General features: G+C 42.1%; 1 protein-coding gene across 3 annotated transcripts; it reads right to left on the bottom strand.

Moving 5' to 3' along the window:
* Positions 1-1076: 1076 nt before the first annotated feature.
* On the bottom strand, positions 1077-16732 carry NAF1 (nuclear assembly factor 1 ribonucleoprotein). 3 transcript variants are annotated; one of them, XM_083572091.1, is made up of 8 exons: positions 15957-16732; positions 13744-13885; positions 12240-12336; positions 7122-7204; positions 5910-6070; positions 4093-4144; positions 3009-3115; positions 1077-2508 (listed from the first exon to the last, which is right to left on the bottom strand). In XM_083572091.1, the coding sequence occupies exons 1-8, from the start codon at positions 16715-16717 to the stop codon at positions 2340-2342; spliced, it is 1572 nt and encodes a 523-aa protein (XP_083428217.1). In that variant the 5' UTR covers positions 16718-16732; the 3' UTR covers positions 1077-2339. The 3 variants fall into 3 exon arrangements, with proteins under 3 accessions (XP_083428217.1, XP_083428215.1, XP_083428216.1); XM_083572089.1 differs by having other exon boundaries at positions 3013-3115; XM_083572090.1 differs by having other exon boundaries at positions 3013-3115; positions 12240-12333.
* Between the last annotated feature and the right edge of the window lie 4408 nt (positions 16733-21140).

Raw genomic sequence — 21140 nt, 5'->3', positions numbered from 1 at the left:
GTTGTTTTTAAATCTGGTGAAAAAACCAAATGAGTAATATCCCTACAAACAGCCTACGCTTAGTGGTTACAGAACGGCAACTGACTGAAGAATGGGAAATGGGAGCTTCGGTCCAGTAGTATTTTCTAAAGGTAAGTGAAACATGCTGGAGGGGAAACACTTATTAAAACCTTGAATCCTTTAAAGTTTTCATCTGTGCAGTTGCACATGTGAGACCTGAACCTTCTAGAATAGGCAACAGAGATAGTTGCCTGGCCCCAGCCTTTAGCACGCATGCTTGAAGTCAGGTGTGGGGACCTTACTGTTCCACCCCTTAAATGACTCCTGGAATGTCCCCACTATAGAGACGTGCCAGAGAAAAGTTCACTAGACACACCTATTGCAGGAAAGGAGAAGAGGCCTTGTGAGCTTGGTCAGCTGCAATGGAGAATTATATACAGACCATGATGGTCAGTACTAAGGTGGCTACAGTCACATACCTTGTAGAGAGCAGACCAAGTGCTACAGCGGGCAATGTCTTAGAGAAACTAACATGGTTGTGGCAGCAGCTCTTAGGGTCTTCAGAGAGGGACTGCCACCAGTAGTAATGACAGCAACAAGATGAAGTCAAGAGTCATGTAGCTGGCGACACACTGGTAAATTGGGGCTTAGCATATGCTATCAAAGGAGGCCTGCTCCCGTTAGGTCATCAAAATCCAGGAGGATCGGTTCCAGCATGCTTATCTTGTGAACTCTTGACAACACAGGGGTGACAAGAGGCAAATGAGGCAGCGATAGTGCCTGTCTGACAGACACAACTTGCTGCCTACAAATGGCATCCTGTCAATACCAGTCAGCACAGAAAAGTGAAGGGGAAAGTAATTAAAGTCTAGCTCTAGACAATACAGAAAGTTTCATCTAATGCAGGCACAGTGATGCTGAAAAAATAAATGAGAAGAAATTTGAACATGCAGCCTAAAAATAGCAAAAAAATATGTATAACCTAGCTTGATTCACTTGTGAACTTTGTTCAGCTTAGGACCAAAACCTATAGGACATACTTCAGACACCACAAACAATTTTATTCAACACCATAATTTGAACAAAGTCTATTTATTTCAATTTTACACAAAACAGAAAGCCTATTCAGATCTAGTGGTTAGTTTCTCCATTGATCCATCACATCAAGGTGCTTAAGCCTTCAAAAATGACATGTAGTATCAGATGTGGAAGCTGAAGTGAAACTATTAGCAATCTTAATCTGAACACAAGACTTTCTTCAATGACCTCAAATAGTAAGACTACTTCTTCCTATGTCTATGTTTTTTCATGATGTAGTACAGAAGCTAATTCAGGCTACTTGTACTGTAACTTCTTATGTCAACCAGACATAAAGGTGGTAACCTAATCACCTAAACTTTTAATTACCACCAAAATAGTCAACAAGCCAATTTCACCATTTCATACCCATTTGATTACTAAATAAAGCATGGTTAAAACCTCAAATTTAAAAGGAGAGAGGTAAGCACGTGCCCACTAAACTCAATAAGTCTTGGTTGGACAACACATTATTTTTATTTTAGGAATTGGCATTTGTTAGCATGGGATAATATGTTTTGCCATACATTCAGTATATAATTCATAATTTAAACGTATTTCTTGGATAAACTTTTTAATCCATATATATACCGAGCAAACACAATCTTCTTTTATTGCATTGACAAATACATACATTAGTTTAGGACAGCTACTATAAAAATAATTTACAGCTTTATAAAAAAAAATCCAGGAACTTGGATTGTACAAACTCAAGATAAAAATATAGTCACGTTTTAGTATTTCCATTAGATGTAGGTATGCTCTATAAAATTTAAACCACTATTCCCCTATTCTTTTGTCAGTTCTAAAAACAAACAAAAAATACACATGGTTTATACTTTTGATTCCATACAAAAACCTCAAAGTTTATATTTTTGTGCATAATTTGAAAATCATTCTCTCCACAGGGGACGTAAGAATATACAAAGCATCAGGTGCACAACTATAGATTCTCCAGGTCCCTGAATGACAGAGGGACCACTTTACTCTAAGGAAGATGAGCATTGTGGGGAGCAGCAGGTGGAGGTGGTATTGGAGGTGGCGGTGGTGGTGGCAGAGACAGCAGTGAGAACAGCGGGTCGTATGCATTCTGACTACACTCATGAGGCCACCCCCATGGTACAGAAGGGGGAGGAGGTGGAAAATTTGCCTCGTTATTAACAGTTTCAAATGTTGGGGGAGGAAAAGAATATTGATGTCTCCTCAGGTTCTCCTGCCTCTGCTGCTGGCAATAAGCTGAAGGCTTTGGAGGTTCTGTGAAGTTAGAGTAATGCTGTGGAGACGTTCCATACTGCCTGAAGGAACGTGGGGAAGCAGACGAATGAGGAAATCGACTCCTGGCAAAGGTAGGATTGGGTTCTCTCCCAAAATATCCATGTGAATAATCCGAAGGATATTGTCTTCTGGGCTGATAATGAACTGCGTTCCCATCTACAGAAAGAAATGAAAAAGCAATTGTGGTATTTTGGTAATTCAGGGTTAGCCTGCGAACGTGGTATCATGGGGAACACGGTCTGTCCCCTTCCCACCCCAGGCCAACTTTAAATGTGTTTTCATTTGTTTCAGTCCTTTAAATTTGTAAACTGCCTTGGTTACCTTGGGAGAAAGGCAGTATATAAATTGCAATGAACCAATGAATGTTTGCTGCCACCCTGGGTTCATTTGGGTAGAAGGGTGTGATAAAAATTCAATAAACATTTCTAGCTTCTGTAGCAGAATAAATGATAATTTCCCCCCCCCCCCACAACCCCACACTGTTAATCTGTGCAGGATAAAGGCAGTATTGACACTGAAAGGTTCTCACACGCAAGGACTTAAATTTACAATTATGCTATATTCATACAGTAATCCATCTAAGAAAGTGGGATTTTGAGCTTTTATACATTAACTTGGTTTGAGGCCCAATATTAAAATTCCGTAATAGCACCTACTTACTGGAATCCTCTGGTTGTGGTCGGCACTTCTTTCTTCTTAAATTCTGAGATTTCTTCTGCTGCTTAGCTGCTCTCTCTTTCTCATCATCACTATAATCTAAAGCCTAGATCAAAATATTTACATAAGAAACTGGAAACTGGGCAGAAAGTACCATGTGGTTCTTTTTAACTGGCTATCAGCAGGCAATAACAGGTTATTTGATGCTCATTCATAAATATGCCATTCTGGAATACACTCTAAGCACCTTTACTACCACTGGAGAGTAGTAGTAGTGGCTGGGGAAACCCAGCCAGATGGGAGGGATATAATAATAATAATAATAATAATAATAATAATAATAATAATAATAATAATACAACAAGTGAAAAATATAGGAAAGGATTATTTACATAGAATTCAAAGTACAAAATGGTACAACTAGTTTTGTATCTTTCCTACATTTACTATTTACACTAAAGGAGAAGCAATCTGGAACTGGACCAAGAATCAATTTCACTGCAGAAATACAAAATTAAAGCAGCATGATCTTCATGACACGTTACGGACCATGGGATTTTAACCTGCCTTTCACAAACATAATGAAAAATCTGCCATTGGGAGTTCCCCCAGCTTGATCCTTGAGAATATTATAGGATATTTGGGGTATAGGATATGTGGGGAGCTACAGGTGGAGGGGGCAATGATAGAAAATTACTCCTTCATTAAGCCGATGAAGAAGCAGTTTAGGATTGAAGTCAATTTATCCTCTTTCTGGGGATGAACTAAAACCTTTTAAAGATTGACAAACTGCTTTGAAAATCCAGCTTTCAGAATACTGATACAAGGAGCTAAAGAACTCACACTGGTTCTCAGAAAGAGCTAATGAAGATGCAGACAAGATATATGCAGCACTATCTCTCATTGTTGTTCACACATTTAAATGTTAAGATGCTCTCAGGGAAATTCATATTCCGTTGAACGACAGACACTGCTTAAGTGATTTTTCTATGCATATAATATCCCGCAAGAATACTGCTCTTTAAGTGGTAACCACTTACAGACATTAAGGTATAAAATTAGTACACAAAAAGATGTACTTGCCTCGGGTGGTGGTTCTTCATCATTTTTCCATGATGCATCAGATCCTCTCTCTCTGCAAGATGAGACAACGTGAAAGATCTATATACTGGGCATTATCTCTATACATGAGTTACCGTTACCCTCAAGAAGGAGGCAAGAATAAAAAACCACAACTCAAATACTACCTGCAGCCTCAGCCATTCAGAATTTGAACACTCAAAACAGCTTCCACTATGGATATCAATTTCACATAGGAAAACTCACCTGCATGTTATAATGTCTAATTCATCTTATGTGTAAAACCACACATGGCAAAGAAATACATGGACCATTATAGTACACATGCAGTATTGATTCCAGTCTGGGAACATCAGATTTAATTAAAAGTTTGCAAGAAATGTGATTCCTAAGACAACATTTATCCTTTGAGAGTTCTCTTGTCATGGGTGAGAGGAAAAGCCGGAAAACAGGGTGGATAAAAATAAATGATTTTTTAAAAAATAAATAAACTTATTAAACCTCACAATAATTTCATAATTATCTGTCAATGTATTTCTAATAGTATAACCAAATCAGTAATTTTTGATATAACTGTAAAAACTACTCTGAAAATTTATTATTACAAAAATAAAACCTTCATCTGGTTGTAAATATTAAGATTATACCAGCAAGAATGTGTCTTTCTGTAAAAAAATAATAATTTAAACCAAGTCTTACTGACTAGTGATTTAAATCAAATCCACCCTGCCGGAAAACCAGTGGCAATTTTTCAAATTGCCCACTTCAATTCAATTGTGTACCATATTTTCCAGCAGCATGAGCCAGAAAGCAACAGTTCAAATCTTACCTCTGTGACAAATTTACCAAGTGGCCTTGGGCAAGTCACAGTTCATTCAGCTCCAAGTTCCTATCTTCAATAGTGAAATAGGACTGTCAGTGAGCCCTAATACCACTCTCTAAACAGAAACAGATTTTAACTGAAACTGACAGGGCCTGATTCAGTCCAAGCCCCAGCATAGCAGCTGCAGCAGATGATTTCATCATGGCTCAGAGCCTTACCCTCCCTATTCTAACACGCAAGTTACTCAGGAGAGGGAAAGCAGAATGGAGATATAGACGCCCCATATGAGCTTCTCTATACTTGCAGTGATTCATCCATGCTTCCTCCACACTCCTGTGTGCATGCATAAGGTTAAGACAGATAAAAAAAATAGGACTTCTGGGTGCATGTATGCTGCATTTACTTAATGAGGCCTTCAGTTTAGAGAATAGCCTGTTGCCACAAATAAGGAGCAAACCCATTTCCACCTGATCTGATGAACATTTTGAATATGGAACAGGGGTATCAACAGAGCAACATTTGAAAAAGCTCAGGATAGATGCTTCCTCTATCCCAAACACACCCTTCTGGGAGAGGATATAGCACATGATTTTAACTTCTGTTCAAAATCATTACAACTTTTAATCAGGAATCCTAAATCCAAATGGCTAATTATACTCAGGGATAGGTTTTGGATCATTTGAAGGCTACATTAAATCTAAATTTAAAAAGCCTTTTGGGCTATGTGAGTTGTGTATTTCCAAACCAAATTTATAGCTCAAAATGAGGAAATCTTCAGGAGAACCAAGGTAAGCACCTCAGAGGATACTTACGTCTTTTAAACAGAACATCTGCATATAAGTCTCATATTCATATATCAGGAATTGTAAGTATATGGACACTAATGGCTAGCAAAGGTATCGTCTAAGCATTTCGGAATGCATCATCAAGGAGATGAGTTCTAAATCTATTTAGCAAGACTTTCAAGATGCACACATTTACATTAAAAAAAACTTACTGTTTTATTTTTTCTGGAAATATATACTGGGTGAAGCTTTCAACGGATGGAGCAAAGTATACAGGCTCGTGCATCTTAATACCTTTTGATTCTATACGCTCAGGACTGTTAAACTGTAGCACATAAAAGGGATGTGACACAGGACCAAATACCTCAAAGACCTACAAGACAAAAACCAACATTAGACATTCTATGATTTAGCATTCACCAACCTGGTGCCCTCCACATGTTTTGGACTCTCATCAGCCCCAGTCAGAACAGCCATAGTGGCTTGGGCTAATGATAGTAGCAACCCAAAACACGTAGAGGACACCAGCTTGGGGAACTGAAGCACCCAATATAAAATACTATGTTGTATCAAACAATGTAGCATTACTCAGCTGCTCATAAGGCTTCTGTCAGACGAACAAGGAAGGAAGCAGTTTTCAGTGATTCCTCCCCCCCCCCCCTTCAAATGGTTGGGTGATTTAGGAAGGGTGCAGGGGCTTAAGAAGGGAGAGGGAATCAGTGAAAATTGCTTCTGTCCTGTTCTGCTAATGGCAGTCTTAAAGTAAGATGGACAACACTGCTGAACACAACCCTGTAAGAATTCTCCTCCGGGCCCCATTGATTTTAGGCATGTTTCTTTCAATGCTCAAACAGAAAAGCCAAGTTCATTTGAATGTATGCAAGTAAGTGCAGCACAAGAGAGAAATAGGCCCTGCAACATACAATCTAAAACAAAGGAATAGGCTTTCAATCTATATTTTATCACTGGCTGAACCTATGCGACTTGGTGAGTCATTTTTTTCAAAATCATCTATTTGGAAGTACAGTTAAGTATCTTCAAGGTTACTGCCTATGTAAGGTAGATTAATAGTGCCTTTATACTGGCAAAGTATTTCTACCTCTTTAGTTGTTCTTTACTTAAAAAAATATATTTCCCCAGAAATTCATTAGACGTGAATAAAAAATATGTAAAAACACATAATGAGCAGAATGCAAAAAGCCAAAAGGCTTTAGATTAGTGATGGGGAAGCCTTTTGAGTCTGAGGGCCACGTTCCCTTGTGGGTAGCCTTCGGGAGGCCAAGGGTGGGGAGGCCCAAGTGACGGAGTCTGGGGAGAATCCCAAGGTCCAGATGGAGAGTTGCATTGAGCCCCCAGGCCTGAGGTTCCCCATTCCTGCTTTAAAAAATAATATATACAGTACAAGTCATGTGCAATTTGCTCACCTTTCCCATTGAATGCCGATCTTCTTTAAATAGCACCGTATCTTCATTGACTGGAGGTAGCCCTTTCTGTGACTCTATTATTACTAAAAAGAAAATATTATAAAGCTGACAACCTTTTCCAAAAGAAGGTTAAACAGCATTAGTTTAAATCTCATTGCCCTGCTTCTACCTTCATAACCCAAGTTTGAGGAACTACCGTATATACTCGAGTATAAGCCAACCCAATTATAAGCAGAGGCACCTAATTTTAGGACAACTTATTGACTCGAGTATAAGCCGGTTCACCACACCACAAACCTGGCAGCGGCGGCAGCGGAGGAGGAAGAACAAGCAGCCCCAAAGGGCTGCTTTCAGGCTGCTCGTCCCTTCGCCGCCACCTCTGCCGCTCACAAGAGCAGGCATAGGAGCCCAGTTGGGAGAGGCACAGCGCAGAGCCTCTTCCAACCTCGGCCCCTGTGCCTGCCCTTGCGAGAGGCGGGCAGCGGCGGAGGGACGAGCGGCGAGAAAGGGCTCCTTTCTCGACGCTCGTCCCTCTGCCACCGCTCGCCTCACTCGAGTATAAGCTGAGGGAGGCTTTTTCAGCATAAAAAATATGCTGAAAAACTCAGCTAATACTCGAGTATATACGGTACTTTAAACTACAATATTAATCTATAGCTGCACTGATGAATAAAGTTTGAGCCATGCATCATGTGAAACCAGCATGTGCACTGGGAAAGCAGTGCCCATTTGAAGGTATTCACGTGATGAGCTTGTTGTAAGACAGAGTAGCATTCTCAGTACTCACAAGCTCACTGTTTACAATTGCTTATTGCTACAAATCAGAAAGCTCTATTGTTTCTACAGATGGAAATTAGACATCTATCAACTTCTGCTAGAACTATCAGAATGCTACACCTCTCCATTAAGCTTGATATTCACTGGGACGGTATAATTAAAAGACGCCGAGATCAATAGCTTCAAGAAAAGCACTGTGACACTTTGCTGTAGAACTAATAGCAATGTAATGAATTGTGGATATTGTGGATAAACTGTTACCTTTCCTATTATATACTTTCTGACAAGCAGATTTCATGAAACTATGTAAAAGAGTGTCAATTTCTAAAGAAGAAAACTACAAAGAAGGCAGGTGATTTGATATCATTTAATAAAAATGTAAATTACTCCCAATTATCCTGTAAAAATCTAATATTCATTGCTGCAGAAACAAGAAAATGCTTCTGCAACACTTATTAACGGAAACTCATTTCCTGGCAAGGAAGTCATCCATTCTGAGACAGTATAATGATCAATTAAATATTCACACTCATCACTCCTTCACAAAAAAACTCCAGAGTACAATTAATGCAGCAGTGACAGCTTGATCACTACTAGGGCTATAAAGGTGAAGCAATAGAAAAATAAAAAAGTGCACTCTTGTGACATGTTCTGGCTAACACCAGAGTACACAGGGTGCAGACCAACAGAAATTAAAGGACCTAACTTAGTCATGCTCATTAACTCAAATAGGTCTACTCTAAATAAAACTTAGTTGAATAGTAGCAACAGTGATCTTGTGAGTGTCAGTTAATGGCTTTGGTCTCTCTCTTCTCACCTCATCAGGTGTGAAAATATATTGTACCACATATAAACTTTTCTTTAAAGGCCTGAAGCTGTAAATCAAAACCTGTAACTTACTGTAATGAGTTGCAAGGCATTTCCCCACTTGTTCGCATTATCAAAATATCTGTCCATATATGTGTTCTGTAATCTATTGCCATCCCGTCTTGAAACGGTTCAGATCCATAAGGATCTGTGTCTTTCATCAATATTTTTGTGCTTTGGTGCTGCTGATCTGTGGTTTACAGCTTTGCAGTCTATCACTGTATGCTGTGACAGTGGTTTTCAGAGGACCTTGTGTAAAAATAACCGGGGTGGGAGGAAGAGAGGCGACTGAGGTGCAGAAGCCACAGCACTCCCGAAATTTCAAATGTACCCCCAGGAAGAAGAAAAAAGGTTGGAAAAACCCAAGTACAATGACCCATGTTTTGAACAGATGGAACTACTGAGTAGATTTTAACTCAAAAAGAAATACGTCACCTTAAAATGCATATTTTAGTGACTTAATCACAATGGCTTGAGCATCCAATAAGAACGCTCAGTTGTACTAGTCACACTATATTTCTGCATGCGTGTTTCATACAATCAGGATTACACTGCTATCAGCACAATTTTAGGCTTGATTTAAATCGCTTGCATTTGACAGACAAAACTATAGATTCATGTTCTGTGTAGAAAATGTGCTTGAAAGACCCTGTCACTTTAAATCTGTTACCTATCTTATTTGCTTTTAGAAAGGTAAGATTTGCAGTGAAAGTCTGTGCATATTTTTTTCGGTCTCATGTCCCACTCTGTTCAATGGGGCCTGTACCAATGTCTGGCCTGTACCATTTCAAGCACAAAAAGAGGGGTAACGCTAAGGGGACCAGAAGGCAGACCCGCAACATGAGTCAAAATCTAGACAAGCATATTAAGCTCAATAGACTTTTCCTTCTTGCACAGCAAAAATACTTCTCCCCCCCCCTCATGGCAGTTCATTCATACCATGCGGCTTCAAAACAAATATGGCAACAACATGAAGTGATGGACATGAGGCAGGAGTTGATAATGCAGGTGAGCTACGCACAGGTGAGCTGCAAGCAAGCTGCCGGCCAGCTCTGTGGAGCCTCCTTTTATTGACACAAATATGCAAATCCAGGCAGATACATTTTGGGCTGTGACCTTTACGCATCTTCCAGTCCCAAGATCGTGGGTGGTACAAAGCTATTTTGGCACCTGTTTCCACCGCGTCATTTTCCCCTTGCACAGTGTATGAGGAAGGAGACAAAAAGTCTCAGAGACAAAGGTTACAGACAGGGCACCACAGACTACCGAGACTGAAAAAGGTTAGACCGAGGGCTGTGGCTTGTCTGTGAGGGGGAGTGTGCCCCGCACCCCAAGGTCACGCGTGCAGGCAGGCTGAGGCTGCCTGCGGGTGGGGAGTGTCTTCCCTCCGGACCCAGCGATCATCCCTACACAACATGTTTTCAATTAATATTTTTGTACATTATTTTGGCTTCAGATCCATTTTAAATGCTTTTAAGATGGTTTTGATTATTGTATTCTCTATGTTGTTCATCGCTGTTGGCTCCCACAGGAAGAACAGTACAGAAACATTTTTTTCTTTAAAAAAGAAACCATTTACCTCACATGCATGTCAATAGCTTTGCTTTCTCCATATTTTAATTTTATGGTATAAACCCAGGAGTTTTTGGAACAGCATTGCTAGAATCATGCAGCCTTCTCTGGCATGGAGAATCTTATTTGCCTCTAGGTTTAACTGGAATAAGTAGATTTTTAATTTGTATAATACAATTTAATATATACAGCGTCCTGCCTAAAGATACAGATTTTTGCAGCCAGCTCTGTGGTACTATGGTGTGTCCCTCTTCTCTTCCTGTCCAACTTCAGCTGCAATTCCAGAATTACCACCTTCAACTTAATGAAGAGTAGACAAATGTCCACAGAAAGTATGAAAAATATTGCCACCAATATGGAACTGAATCACTATGTGGACTATACCTCAGAATTATCCCTTGCCAATGGAATCTTTGACACTGCAGTGTTCGTGGCACTATTAAGAAACTCCCAGTTGTACATCCCAATATAAAATATCACTACTAACTGAACACCAAGCACAAAAACCACTACCTTTTCCAAAGCTTATTTTCTATTTACTTTCACATATTGCCATTGCTTTCTATGATACACATTCTACAAAGCTTTTTCTTTTTCAGCTCTTAGTCTCACTGCACTGCAGTTTATCGCATCTAAGTGGCTCAACTGGTGCTCCCAGATAACCTTCCACATAACACATGTTTTAGCGTTGACAACTAGAAGAAAAGTTAGGAATTCTCAAGACGAAATGATCTTATTGGCAAGGGCATCCTGCTGAAACAAGGAGAGAGCCTAGTGAGGAAGAAAAGGAGGCAAAAGAGTCAAAATGAGAATTTGGTGAGGTCTAGGTTTTAGTTATATGTGATGCAATAATAGTCACAGAGATGAGAGGTGTTAAGGCAGAAGAGACCTACTACACATTTTAGAAGGACAACGGAAGCATAAGAAGAAATTGCATTTTGATGGTAGCCTGAGAGAGAGCGGGGCAGGATGCACAGCTGCATGCAGGAAAGGTAGGCATGAATGAAATGTAGGTTTTGGGTAGATGTGCATGAAGCCAGGGGGTGAAACCAAAAGTACACAGCAAAGACCTGGTGAAGAGAGCACAGCAGGTTATATTTTCTGAGAATCCTCCAGAAAAACAATCTCTCAAAGGACCTGTTGATGGCATTTTGATGGCATTTTACCATTGCACTGTGGAGAGCGTATTAACTTATGGTCTGTGTGTGTGGTTTGGGAGCTGCACGGCCAGGGAAAAAACAATGCTATCCAGGGTTGTAAAGACTGCAGAGAGAATAATTGGGTGCACTCTTCCCACCTTAGATCAAATCTATGCTGCCAGGTGCCATAAGAAAGCGGCAGAGATAGCGCAGGATAGTACGCACCCCGGTAATTATCTCTTTCAGCTTCTGCCTTCTGAAAGAAGGTATAGGGTTATAAAGGCCAGGACTAGCCGCCTGAGAAAGTTTCTACGCAAATGCAATTCTGGTTCTAAACGCAGCATAAGGGGTCTCTATAGTATAGTGTATTTTAAAATGGGGTTTCAGAGTTTTTAGGGTTTTTTTAATGTTTTATGTAGTTCGGTAGTAATTTTATGTAGTTTTTATGTAGTTTTATGTAGTTTTGTAGTAGTTTTATGTAGTTTTTCAATTTCATTGTCCTGCATGGGACAATGGCAATAAAGATATCGTATATCGTATCGTATATCGGAGAGGTTCTGACTATCCCTTGACACTAAACTATACTCTACACTTGGCATCTACACACTTAGGAATATGGTATCATATTATGACTTATTATTATATCCTGCCTTTCCTCCAAAAGGAACCCCTCTGTCAAAACATTAAGCTTCAAAATACACTATGAACTATAAAGGAGAACAATTATTGAAAAAGCATGCACACACACAAACATTTCGCTTACCTAGGTGCTCAATGATGCTGGAAACTTTTCCAAAAGGCGTAAGTTCAACCGATTCAGGCAGAATTATGGTAAAATCTTCAACAGGAAGTGGCTCCTGCTGGATAATTTTCAGAATTTATTTTCATAATAAAATATTAATCCTACTGCTGCCCACCCTAGATAATCTCTTTGTAGCTGTTTGGCCGAGGGTCAATATATAACTGCAGACCTAAAATCCACGATTAGTTAACCTTATTATTCATTAAATTTATAGACCACCCTCCATCCAAGGATCACAGGGGAGTTTACATACAAAAACAAATAACATAATGGCAAACAAAACAATACTCCCCCTAACCATAGATTGTTTAAGCAGCCAAAGGCCTGGGAGGAGAGGAATGTTTTCAACTGGCACCTGAAGATATGTATTGAAGATGCTAAGTGAGCCTCCCTGGAGCTTCCTTTGGTCAAAACATCTAATTTTAGCAAACTCTGCATGTTTGGATGCACGGTGCCCAAGGAAAGGCAAGCACAGTACAACGGGAACTCCTCTGGCTATCTTCCCTACAAATCACCAAAAGTGACAGAGGATGTGCATGCCCAGTGTCTTCATGCCTCTTGAGCTCTCATTAACTAGGGAAGGCAGCATGGGTGCCTAAAAGGAAGCAAGCAGCCTGTTATTTGCTTCTCTTGACTCTTGGGCTGGGGGTGGAGATGGAGACAGTAATCACAGCACATCTTGGACCTTGGTCCACAGGCTCCAGCTGATGCAAAAAGCTTTAGTTGGACTGTTGATGGGGACAGACTATTGCTGGTACAAAACCTCAAAAGTCTGCAGTGGCTGCCCAAACACTACTGGGCCAGGTTCAAGGTTTTGTAATAATTTACCATTGGGGCCCAGTATTCAAGGGCAGCCTAATTCCTTATATCCCTGCCCTATCACTGAGATTTCCAGGAGTCACTGTTAAGTGTTCCCCATGGCTCAGAGGTACAGACCATATCCACCAAGAGCCTTCTCCCTAATGAGTGCCTACTGCAGTCCTTTTTACTGAAGTTTATAGTTGCTGTGTTGAGGGTTTTTTAAAAAAGAGGAGCAAAAACAGACACTGTACATGAAGAGAAAGACAAACATTAACAAAACAATACTTATTATTATTAACTTGTTTTCTTGATTTTACAGTTTTAATTTTGGAGGTATTGTATCTTAGAAAACTGCTTAGCAACTATTGCAGCCATGCAGTTTATAAATTGTTCAAATATATACAATAATAAACAATACACTTGTTTTGGCACTTGCTAACTTTAAGTTTGGACCAGAAAAACAAGTGATAGGGAAAGATGATAAAGTGGGACTCCAAAGCATCCCTTGCAATGCTTTAACAGACAAAGGAGGAGGGCCTCTTTGCTCTGAGCACTTTCTATAACAACATCTAATTCTGCCCTATAAAAGCACTACAGATAAGATTCTCAGATAAACCGTCCAACTATAGGTAGATGAGGATAGTCTATAAATCAACATACTTACTTCACTTAATTCGCCCTTCTTTCTATTAGGGCAAGAGTTACTTTCAGTCTTAGCCTGCTGATCATCATCTTCAGACAGCATTGGAAGACAGGAAGAAGAGGAGACAGAAGATGAACTGTCTGTAGATGAACTGTCTGTATCACTGCACGAAAGTTAAATTTAATTTTTATTCTTCAGCATATCTCCTGCCACATTCTATTTACAGAAAAATCTTAAAAGAAGAAATTGTTCATATAATAGCAAAAGAAGCCTATGGGTTGCATTCAACCAAGTGATTCAACTGATGGTAAGGCTTCAATCAGCAGAATGGGGGAAAGTAATTTCCAGTGATTTCCCTCTCTTGCTTGGAACTCGCCCCCCAATACCTGGTCTGAAGGATTCCCAACCCTCTGGAGCACATTTTGGGAAGGAAGCAATGGAATCCTTCCTGTCAGCTGAGAAACACCACTGGACACAATTCTGGATTGGTAAGTGCTGTTATGATCACAAAATTTCGCACAACCCAAAACTCTGGTTCACTTGGTAGCCTGCCATCAAGGCATGAATGAGATGCAATTCTGAGATTTAGCTGGACTCTGCAGAATGAGCTGCAGAGGAGGGAGCAGGAAAGGGGGGATTGGAAAGGGACTAAACAATTGTTTGCTGAGCCTCTCCAAGCAAAAGGTTCTTAGTGAGTCCACAATTTATTCAGACTCTGGCTAGTACCAATGTTCTTCTCCACAAGAACAGACATTTAAAAAGTTCAAAAGCATAACACAGTTGAACTGAGCACTATGCTGGTCCTCCAAATATTCTGCAATTTCTACCTGAATCTAAACTCAGGTGTAAAGATGTGAATAAATCATATTTCTTAAAGCAATGACAGCCTCCACTGTTGTCTTCAATTCTCCCAAGAAGCATAGGCCCTGGTTGAGGACCAAGACCACTGGAACCCCATGCACAGCTCAGCAGCAATTTCGCATGGCCTGCAACAGTACATTTCTAACTTTCATGGCAGCAAGGATGTATTTCACTGGTTTGTTGATGCCCAGAGACCCAGTATTCCCAGTGCCAGAACTACAATGCTTTGCAAACCCTTAGTGCCACTTTCTTGCTTGGAGTATTGTGCTAAACAAACAAACAAAATCCAAGCATGGTTAATTCTCATCACTAATATGCCGATAGAATTTAGCTTTTGCAGTATATTAATATTCAACTTTTTAACAGCACACATAGCTCTGGTCATGACAAGACCAGGTCTGTTCAAGCATTAAGGTACCTACAACCTGAATTTACTTATTTATTTATTTATTTATTTACTTACTTACTTATTTACTGGATTTCTAGAAGACCCTTTTCTCCAAGGAGCTCAAGGTGGTGTACATGGTTTGCCCCCTCCTCATTTAATCCCCACAAGAACAGTGTGAAGCAGGTTAGGCTGAGAGAAAATGGACAGGCCAAGGCAGCCCAGTGAGCTTCATGGGCCAAGTGGGCTTTGGTCTCAAAGGTCCTGGTCAGACACTGTAACCACTAAACCACACTGGTGAAGCATTGAGAAATAGGCCCAATAAATATACATACACCTGGTTCTGTTACTTATCACTTAACTAGCAGTTTCCTAGGCTTCCCATAGGCAACCGTGATGAGGAATGGTAGGCTATACAGGCCACTGGCCTGATCCAGCGGACTATGTTCTTATCAATATGTCTGGACATAAACAAGTTTATTGCAAGAGCTAGTTAAAATATAGGGCATTTTTAAGTGTTGGTAGTCTGCTCCATCATTTTTAACTACGTCAAACTCCGTTTAGATTTGTTTTAATATTAACTTAATCACTCCTGCTGCATACTGCCCTAGCATATGTAAGGATAGACGTCAGTTTTAAACTATGTTAAGGAAGAAAAATCTCGTGCTTTTTATAAAGGTGGTAACAACCAAAACTGGAAAGTAGCACAAAATAAAACAGACTCTATAGAGCAGCACGTGACTTTTTTCCCTGCTACACAACCGGCAATCCATCACTGCAGAAGCAAAGCCAGGCAAGGTCCTTTTCCAGCGTCTAACTTTCACCAAGTGCTTTTCTCCACTCTCGCGGCCATTAAAAGGTTACGCGCAGCTAGGTGGCAAACCGAGCAGTACAAATACCCGCTTTCCTCTCCTACTTCCCCGGGAAGTTCGAAAGTGCAACATTCCGGCCGGGCGGATTTCCTGCCATGCTTTGCGGAATTACCCACCTGTCGGAATCCGAGGAGGAGCCGCCGCCGCCGCCGCCTTCCATCGCCGGCGAGTCCTGCTCGATCCGTAGCGGCGCCGGCCTCGATTCTTCCGCGACACCCATCCCTACATCTTGGGGGTCGCCGTTAAAATCCGGAAGGCAAGAGGGGGAGCTTCTCAAATCGGGCGGCGGCGGCTTCTCCTCCCTTCCCTCGCCGGGGAGGGGCGTCTCGTCTGCCGGTGCAGCGGGTGCATCAGGGTCGCGGCGAGGTCCCCCGCCCGGCTCGCCTCCTTCTCCGGCGTTGAAACTGAGCCGCGGGCCGCCGACGGAGGACGACAATGAGCCATTTCCCAGCGGAGGCGGCTCCCCTTCAGCCGCGCCGGACGGCTGCAGCAGGCCGGGACAAGGGCCGGGCTGCGGGGCTCCTCCTTCCACGCCGCCCCCATGAGGGCCGGCCTCCTCGAGAAGCCGCGTCGGAGCCTCGGAGGCCTCCGTGGCTCCCTTCACGGCAAGGGCCGGCGGGCAGGTCCCGGCCGAGCTCCCCTCGGCACCGCCAGCCACGCTCAGCAGCTGCAGCCGCTGCGTCACTCGGCAGCCCTCGAGGCCGGAGTTCCCGGAGTCCCGCGAAGCCGGGAGCTCGTCCATCTGCGCACCGTCTCTTCGCGCGTAATTACGCACAGCTGCCCTGGCAACAACGGCGGGAGCTGCGGCGCGCGCGCGCCGGATACGCTGCTTCCGGTCTCGTTTGTTCTCCGCATGGGGAGGAAGAGCTTCGCGCATGCGGGGACCTGGGGGCTCCCGTGTGTGCGCAGGCGCCTTTTGCCTAAATACGTAACATGCGAGCAGTTGGAATTATATAGCGTTGAAGTCCTACCCGCTTCAATCGTTTGCCCACTTCAGCACACAATCCTGAGTCTCATGCTCTACCGACTGAGCTAACCCAGGAATAGTAAGGTTGCACTTGAGCCCCCATAAGAAAACGACTGAAAAACCTTCATCAGGCCAACCAAAATGTCACAAAGTAGTGTGCCATCTTTGTGGTGGTGGTAGTGTTAAAAACAAACTTGTGGCATGTTAAAAACAAACTTTTTAGAAACTTTTATTAGACCAGCTGAAACGTCTGTGCAGCCTTTTGACTTCTCTCAGGAGGGTTCAGCCTAGAGGGCAAACCCGAGTCCGTGGCTTCACCATCAGCCACATAGAATAGTAGAGTTGGAAAGGGACCACAAGGGTCATCTACTCCAACCCGCTACAATGCAGGAAATTTTTTTCCAACATGGAGCTTGAACCCATGACGCTGAGGTTATGAGTCCCGTGCTTTACAGCAGAGCTTTCCCAACTTTTCATGTTGGTGACACGCTTTTTAGACATGCGTCATTTTGTGACACAGCAATGCAGCTTTACTAGCAAACCAGAGGTTAAATGAACACCTTTCCAGCCCCAGGAGGAGCATGGGGAGAGTTCACGCAACACATCTACACAGTGCATCCGACACCAGCACTTCACGACACACAATTTGTACCCTCTGTGTGAATCAGGATTCTCTCTGGCCACCCCCCCTGGCTGGGTGTGTGAGAGTGTGACCACACTGGCTTTGATTCACACTCTCCTTGAGTATTGTTGCATGGCTGGAATGTGTGCTTGAACTCTGATAATGTCTCTTGCTTACCTAGATAGAAGGGTGAGTGTGTGAGTGTGTCTGTAGAAACTAGCCTACTATACAAAGGTAGAATTTACATTTGTTCCTTTACCCACTTTCACCTCTTGCCCCACCCACCATCGTCCAGCCCTCAGTCTGAAAAAAGTTCCCCCAGTTCTTGCTTTATTATCTTACCTGACATTTTGAATTTTTTAAAATATATTTATATTTATATTATATTTAAATACATCTAAGCTGCATTTCTGCCCATTGAAGTTGCTAATAAAAGTAACAATGAATAAAAATGCATCATAAAAGAGAATAAACCTGCAGGCACAATTAGCAGAAAACCAGTATTTCAAACAAAAATGAAAAAGAAAGCTGGAAACAAACCAATCAAAGGCCTGGTGAGATAAAACAACAGTCTTTAACAGCACATCAGAAGGCATTTAGTGTGAGGAACCTAGGAGAATGCAGGAGCAGGGATTTTCACAAAATTGTAATAATAATCTTGTTCTTATTAACAGTAACATTTAACTGGTAATTAACTGATGCTGGGGATAGTGGTAACAAACATAGGCTGGTTAGGTACTTACAGTTTTCATCTGCGCCTTACGTTTCTTGAAAAGCTTTATTCATCTCCCCACCTTGAGGGCAGTAGCATAGTGGCAAATTCAGAAGTGCAGGGTCCCTTCATGATTGTCACAGCCATGCCTTCTCATAGCCATGTCCCTTCTAAGATTATACAACTTTCTAAGAATAATGTTATGGCGAGGAGTGGGGAGTAGGCTGCCTGCTGAGACCGTTCTAACCCCTGGATCAAGCAAATGTTGAAATATAAGCCAGGCTGGCTTCCTGGTGAGGCGATTGCCTGGGTGAAGGGCCATTAAGGGGAACAAAGGAAAGGGGCTCTGTATAGGACAGCAAATGGATGGAAAAGCATCAAGCTGGAGAGAGATGTTTGATTTTTGTTGGAATCCAAGGCTGAGACTAATGAGAGAAACAAGACTTTGGGGGTGTTGATGCTGAGGTGACAGGAAGTTTGGTGCTGTGTTTGTACAATGGTGGGAGCACCAGATTGGCTCTGCCAGTGTGCCCACTCAAGACTGGCCTCCCATTGCATCACTGTTCTCCCAGTAAAAGCTAGCACAGCACCAACTCTCCCCTCCAGCTATGCCTGGCTCTTTGTCAGTTCTGTGGGTGGTGGGGCATGGATGTTCTTAACTGGTAGAGTAACTTGCACCCCACAAGAAGAGAATAAGTTTGGGTGGGGGCTCTTGAGGAATGCCTTATGCCTCCACTACAGAGGCTTTTCTAAATTAAAGCTTGGCTTCCTTATACAGTGGTATCTCGGGTTAAGAACTTAATTCGTTCTGGAGGTCCGTTCTTAACCTGAAACTGTTCTTAACCTCAGGCACCACTTTAGCTAATGGGGCCTCCCGCTGCCATCTCGCCACCAGAGCATGATTTCTGTTCTTATCCAGAAGCAAAGTTCTTAACCCGAGGTACTATTTCTGGGTTAGCGGAGTCTGTAACCTGTGGAGTCTGTAATCTGAAGCGTCTGTAACCTGAGGTACCACTGTATGTGTTTTCATGAAAAATGAGGCTTATATAGCTCAACTTTCCATTTAACCAGGGAAGGGTGGGACAGGGAATGGCTAAATAATAGATTCTTAATGTTTTTCACAATTGGTTGGATCTGTTGCTGTGCAATACTGAGTGCTACTGTATATGCAAATAGGCCCTTTTTATGGAAAAGTTAAATTAAGAAAAACACTTGCAACAATTACTTATCTATTGGGCAAATATACAGCTGTTGCTTATTTATTCTTCAGCTATTTCATTCTCTAATTTCCTTCACCAGGATAAATAATTTTATCATATTTCAAAATTTGTTTGCTTAATAGATTTCTTATTTAAATATTTACTGTGCTTCATAATAATATTTCAGTGCTTCATCACTTATTTTAAAACCAGCCGTATCTACGTTGTTACTTTTCTGCACAAATAAGGGTACTGTATTAGAGAAATACATTATTTGTCTTGATAACACAAGCTATACTTTTTTATTTTTTAAAAAAAAGCATAAAGAGGAATCCTTCTCTTCACTGCTGGAGCAGGTTATGACAAAAGAGGAGATGTCCATCTACTGGCTGCCTCTGGTGGCCCCTATGCATAGGGGCCACTATGAAGGCCCCTACATCAACCACAAAGAACATGGAGTTCCTACCAGTGGAAGCAAGCATATGGCCTTGAAAGTGGGTGTTAGGGAGCGGGAGAGGAGCAGGGGTATCCGCAGATCTTCCGGAACCAAAGCTGCTCCATTCTTCTCAGCTATGCCAGTTCAGTGCATCTCTCAATCAATGGGTTGCATCTAAGTCATGTTCAGAGTAGATCCATTGAAATCAGTTGGCTTGTTAGTCATGTCCATTGATTTCAATTGGTCTGTTATGATTTTGACTTAGTCATAATGCTGCAGTCCTTCACATGTGTACTCCCAGGCAGAAGTGGCTCACCAGATGGCATGGAGTCACTCCACTAGCTTCCAGGCAGGTGGGTCACTGTTGCTTACTGGGAGGGAAATAATTGTTTCCTTTCATAGAATCACAGAAGGATAGAGTTGAAAGGGATCCCAAGGGTCATCTAGTTCAACCTCCTGCAATGCAGGAATCTCAGCTGAAGCATCCATGACAGATGGCCATCCAACCTCTGCTTAAAAACCTCCAAGGAAGGAGAGTCCACAACCTCCCGAAGGAGACTGTTCCACTGTCGAACAGCTCTTATTGTCAGAAAGTTCTTCTTGATGTTTAGTTGGAATCTCCTTTCTTGTAACTTGAAGCCATTGGTTCGAGTCCTACCCTCCAGAGCAGGAGAAAACAAGCTTGTTCCCTCTTCCCGTGTGGAGAGCCACTGTGGTGTAGTGGGTTAGGAGCAGTTGACTCGTAATCTGGTGAACCGGGTTTGCATCTTCGCTCCTCCACATGCAGCTGCTGGGTGACCTTGGGCCAGTCACACTTCTTTGAAGTCTCTCAGCCTCACTCACCTCACAGAGTGTTTGTTGTGGGGGAGGAAGGGAAAGGAGAATCTTAGCTGCTTTGAGACTCCTTCGGGTAGTGATAAAGCGGGATATCAAATCCAAACTCCTCCTCCTCCTCCTCCTCCTCCTCCTCCTCCTCCTCCTCCTCCTCTTCTTCTTCTTCCATGTGACAACCCTTGAGATATCTCCTGTCAGTCTCCTCTTTTCCTGGCTAAACATACCCAGCTCCTTCAACTGTTCCTCATAAGGCTTTATTTTAACGAGTTCAGTAACTATGACAACTGAGTGTAGTACCTCTGGAATTTGGAATTCTCTGACCTGAGACTGAAAGGTGTGTGCATGTGTAAGCATTCAAAGTCCGCTTAGAAAGGGATGCTCAGTCTGAGACTGCACTCTTCTTGTGCACGCTTATCAGGAGTGAAATCAGCGATATTTACTCCTGGGTAAACAATAACGAGCGGAGTCTGGCTTTGTTTTCTGTTCCCTTGACAACCAGGATTGTTACATAAATTCAAGAAATGTCTTAT

The sequence above is a fragment of the Podarcis filfolensis genome (genome assembly GCF_964270895.1).
Source record: "Podarcis filfolensis genome assembly, chromosome: 9".
Lineage (NCBI taxonomy): Eukaryota > Metazoa > Chordata > Lepidosauria > Squamata > Lacertidae > Podarcis > Podarcis filfolensis.
The sequence above is the reverse complement of the archived record's forward strand: the minus strand, read 5'-3'. Positions and strand labels throughout refer to the sequence as shown.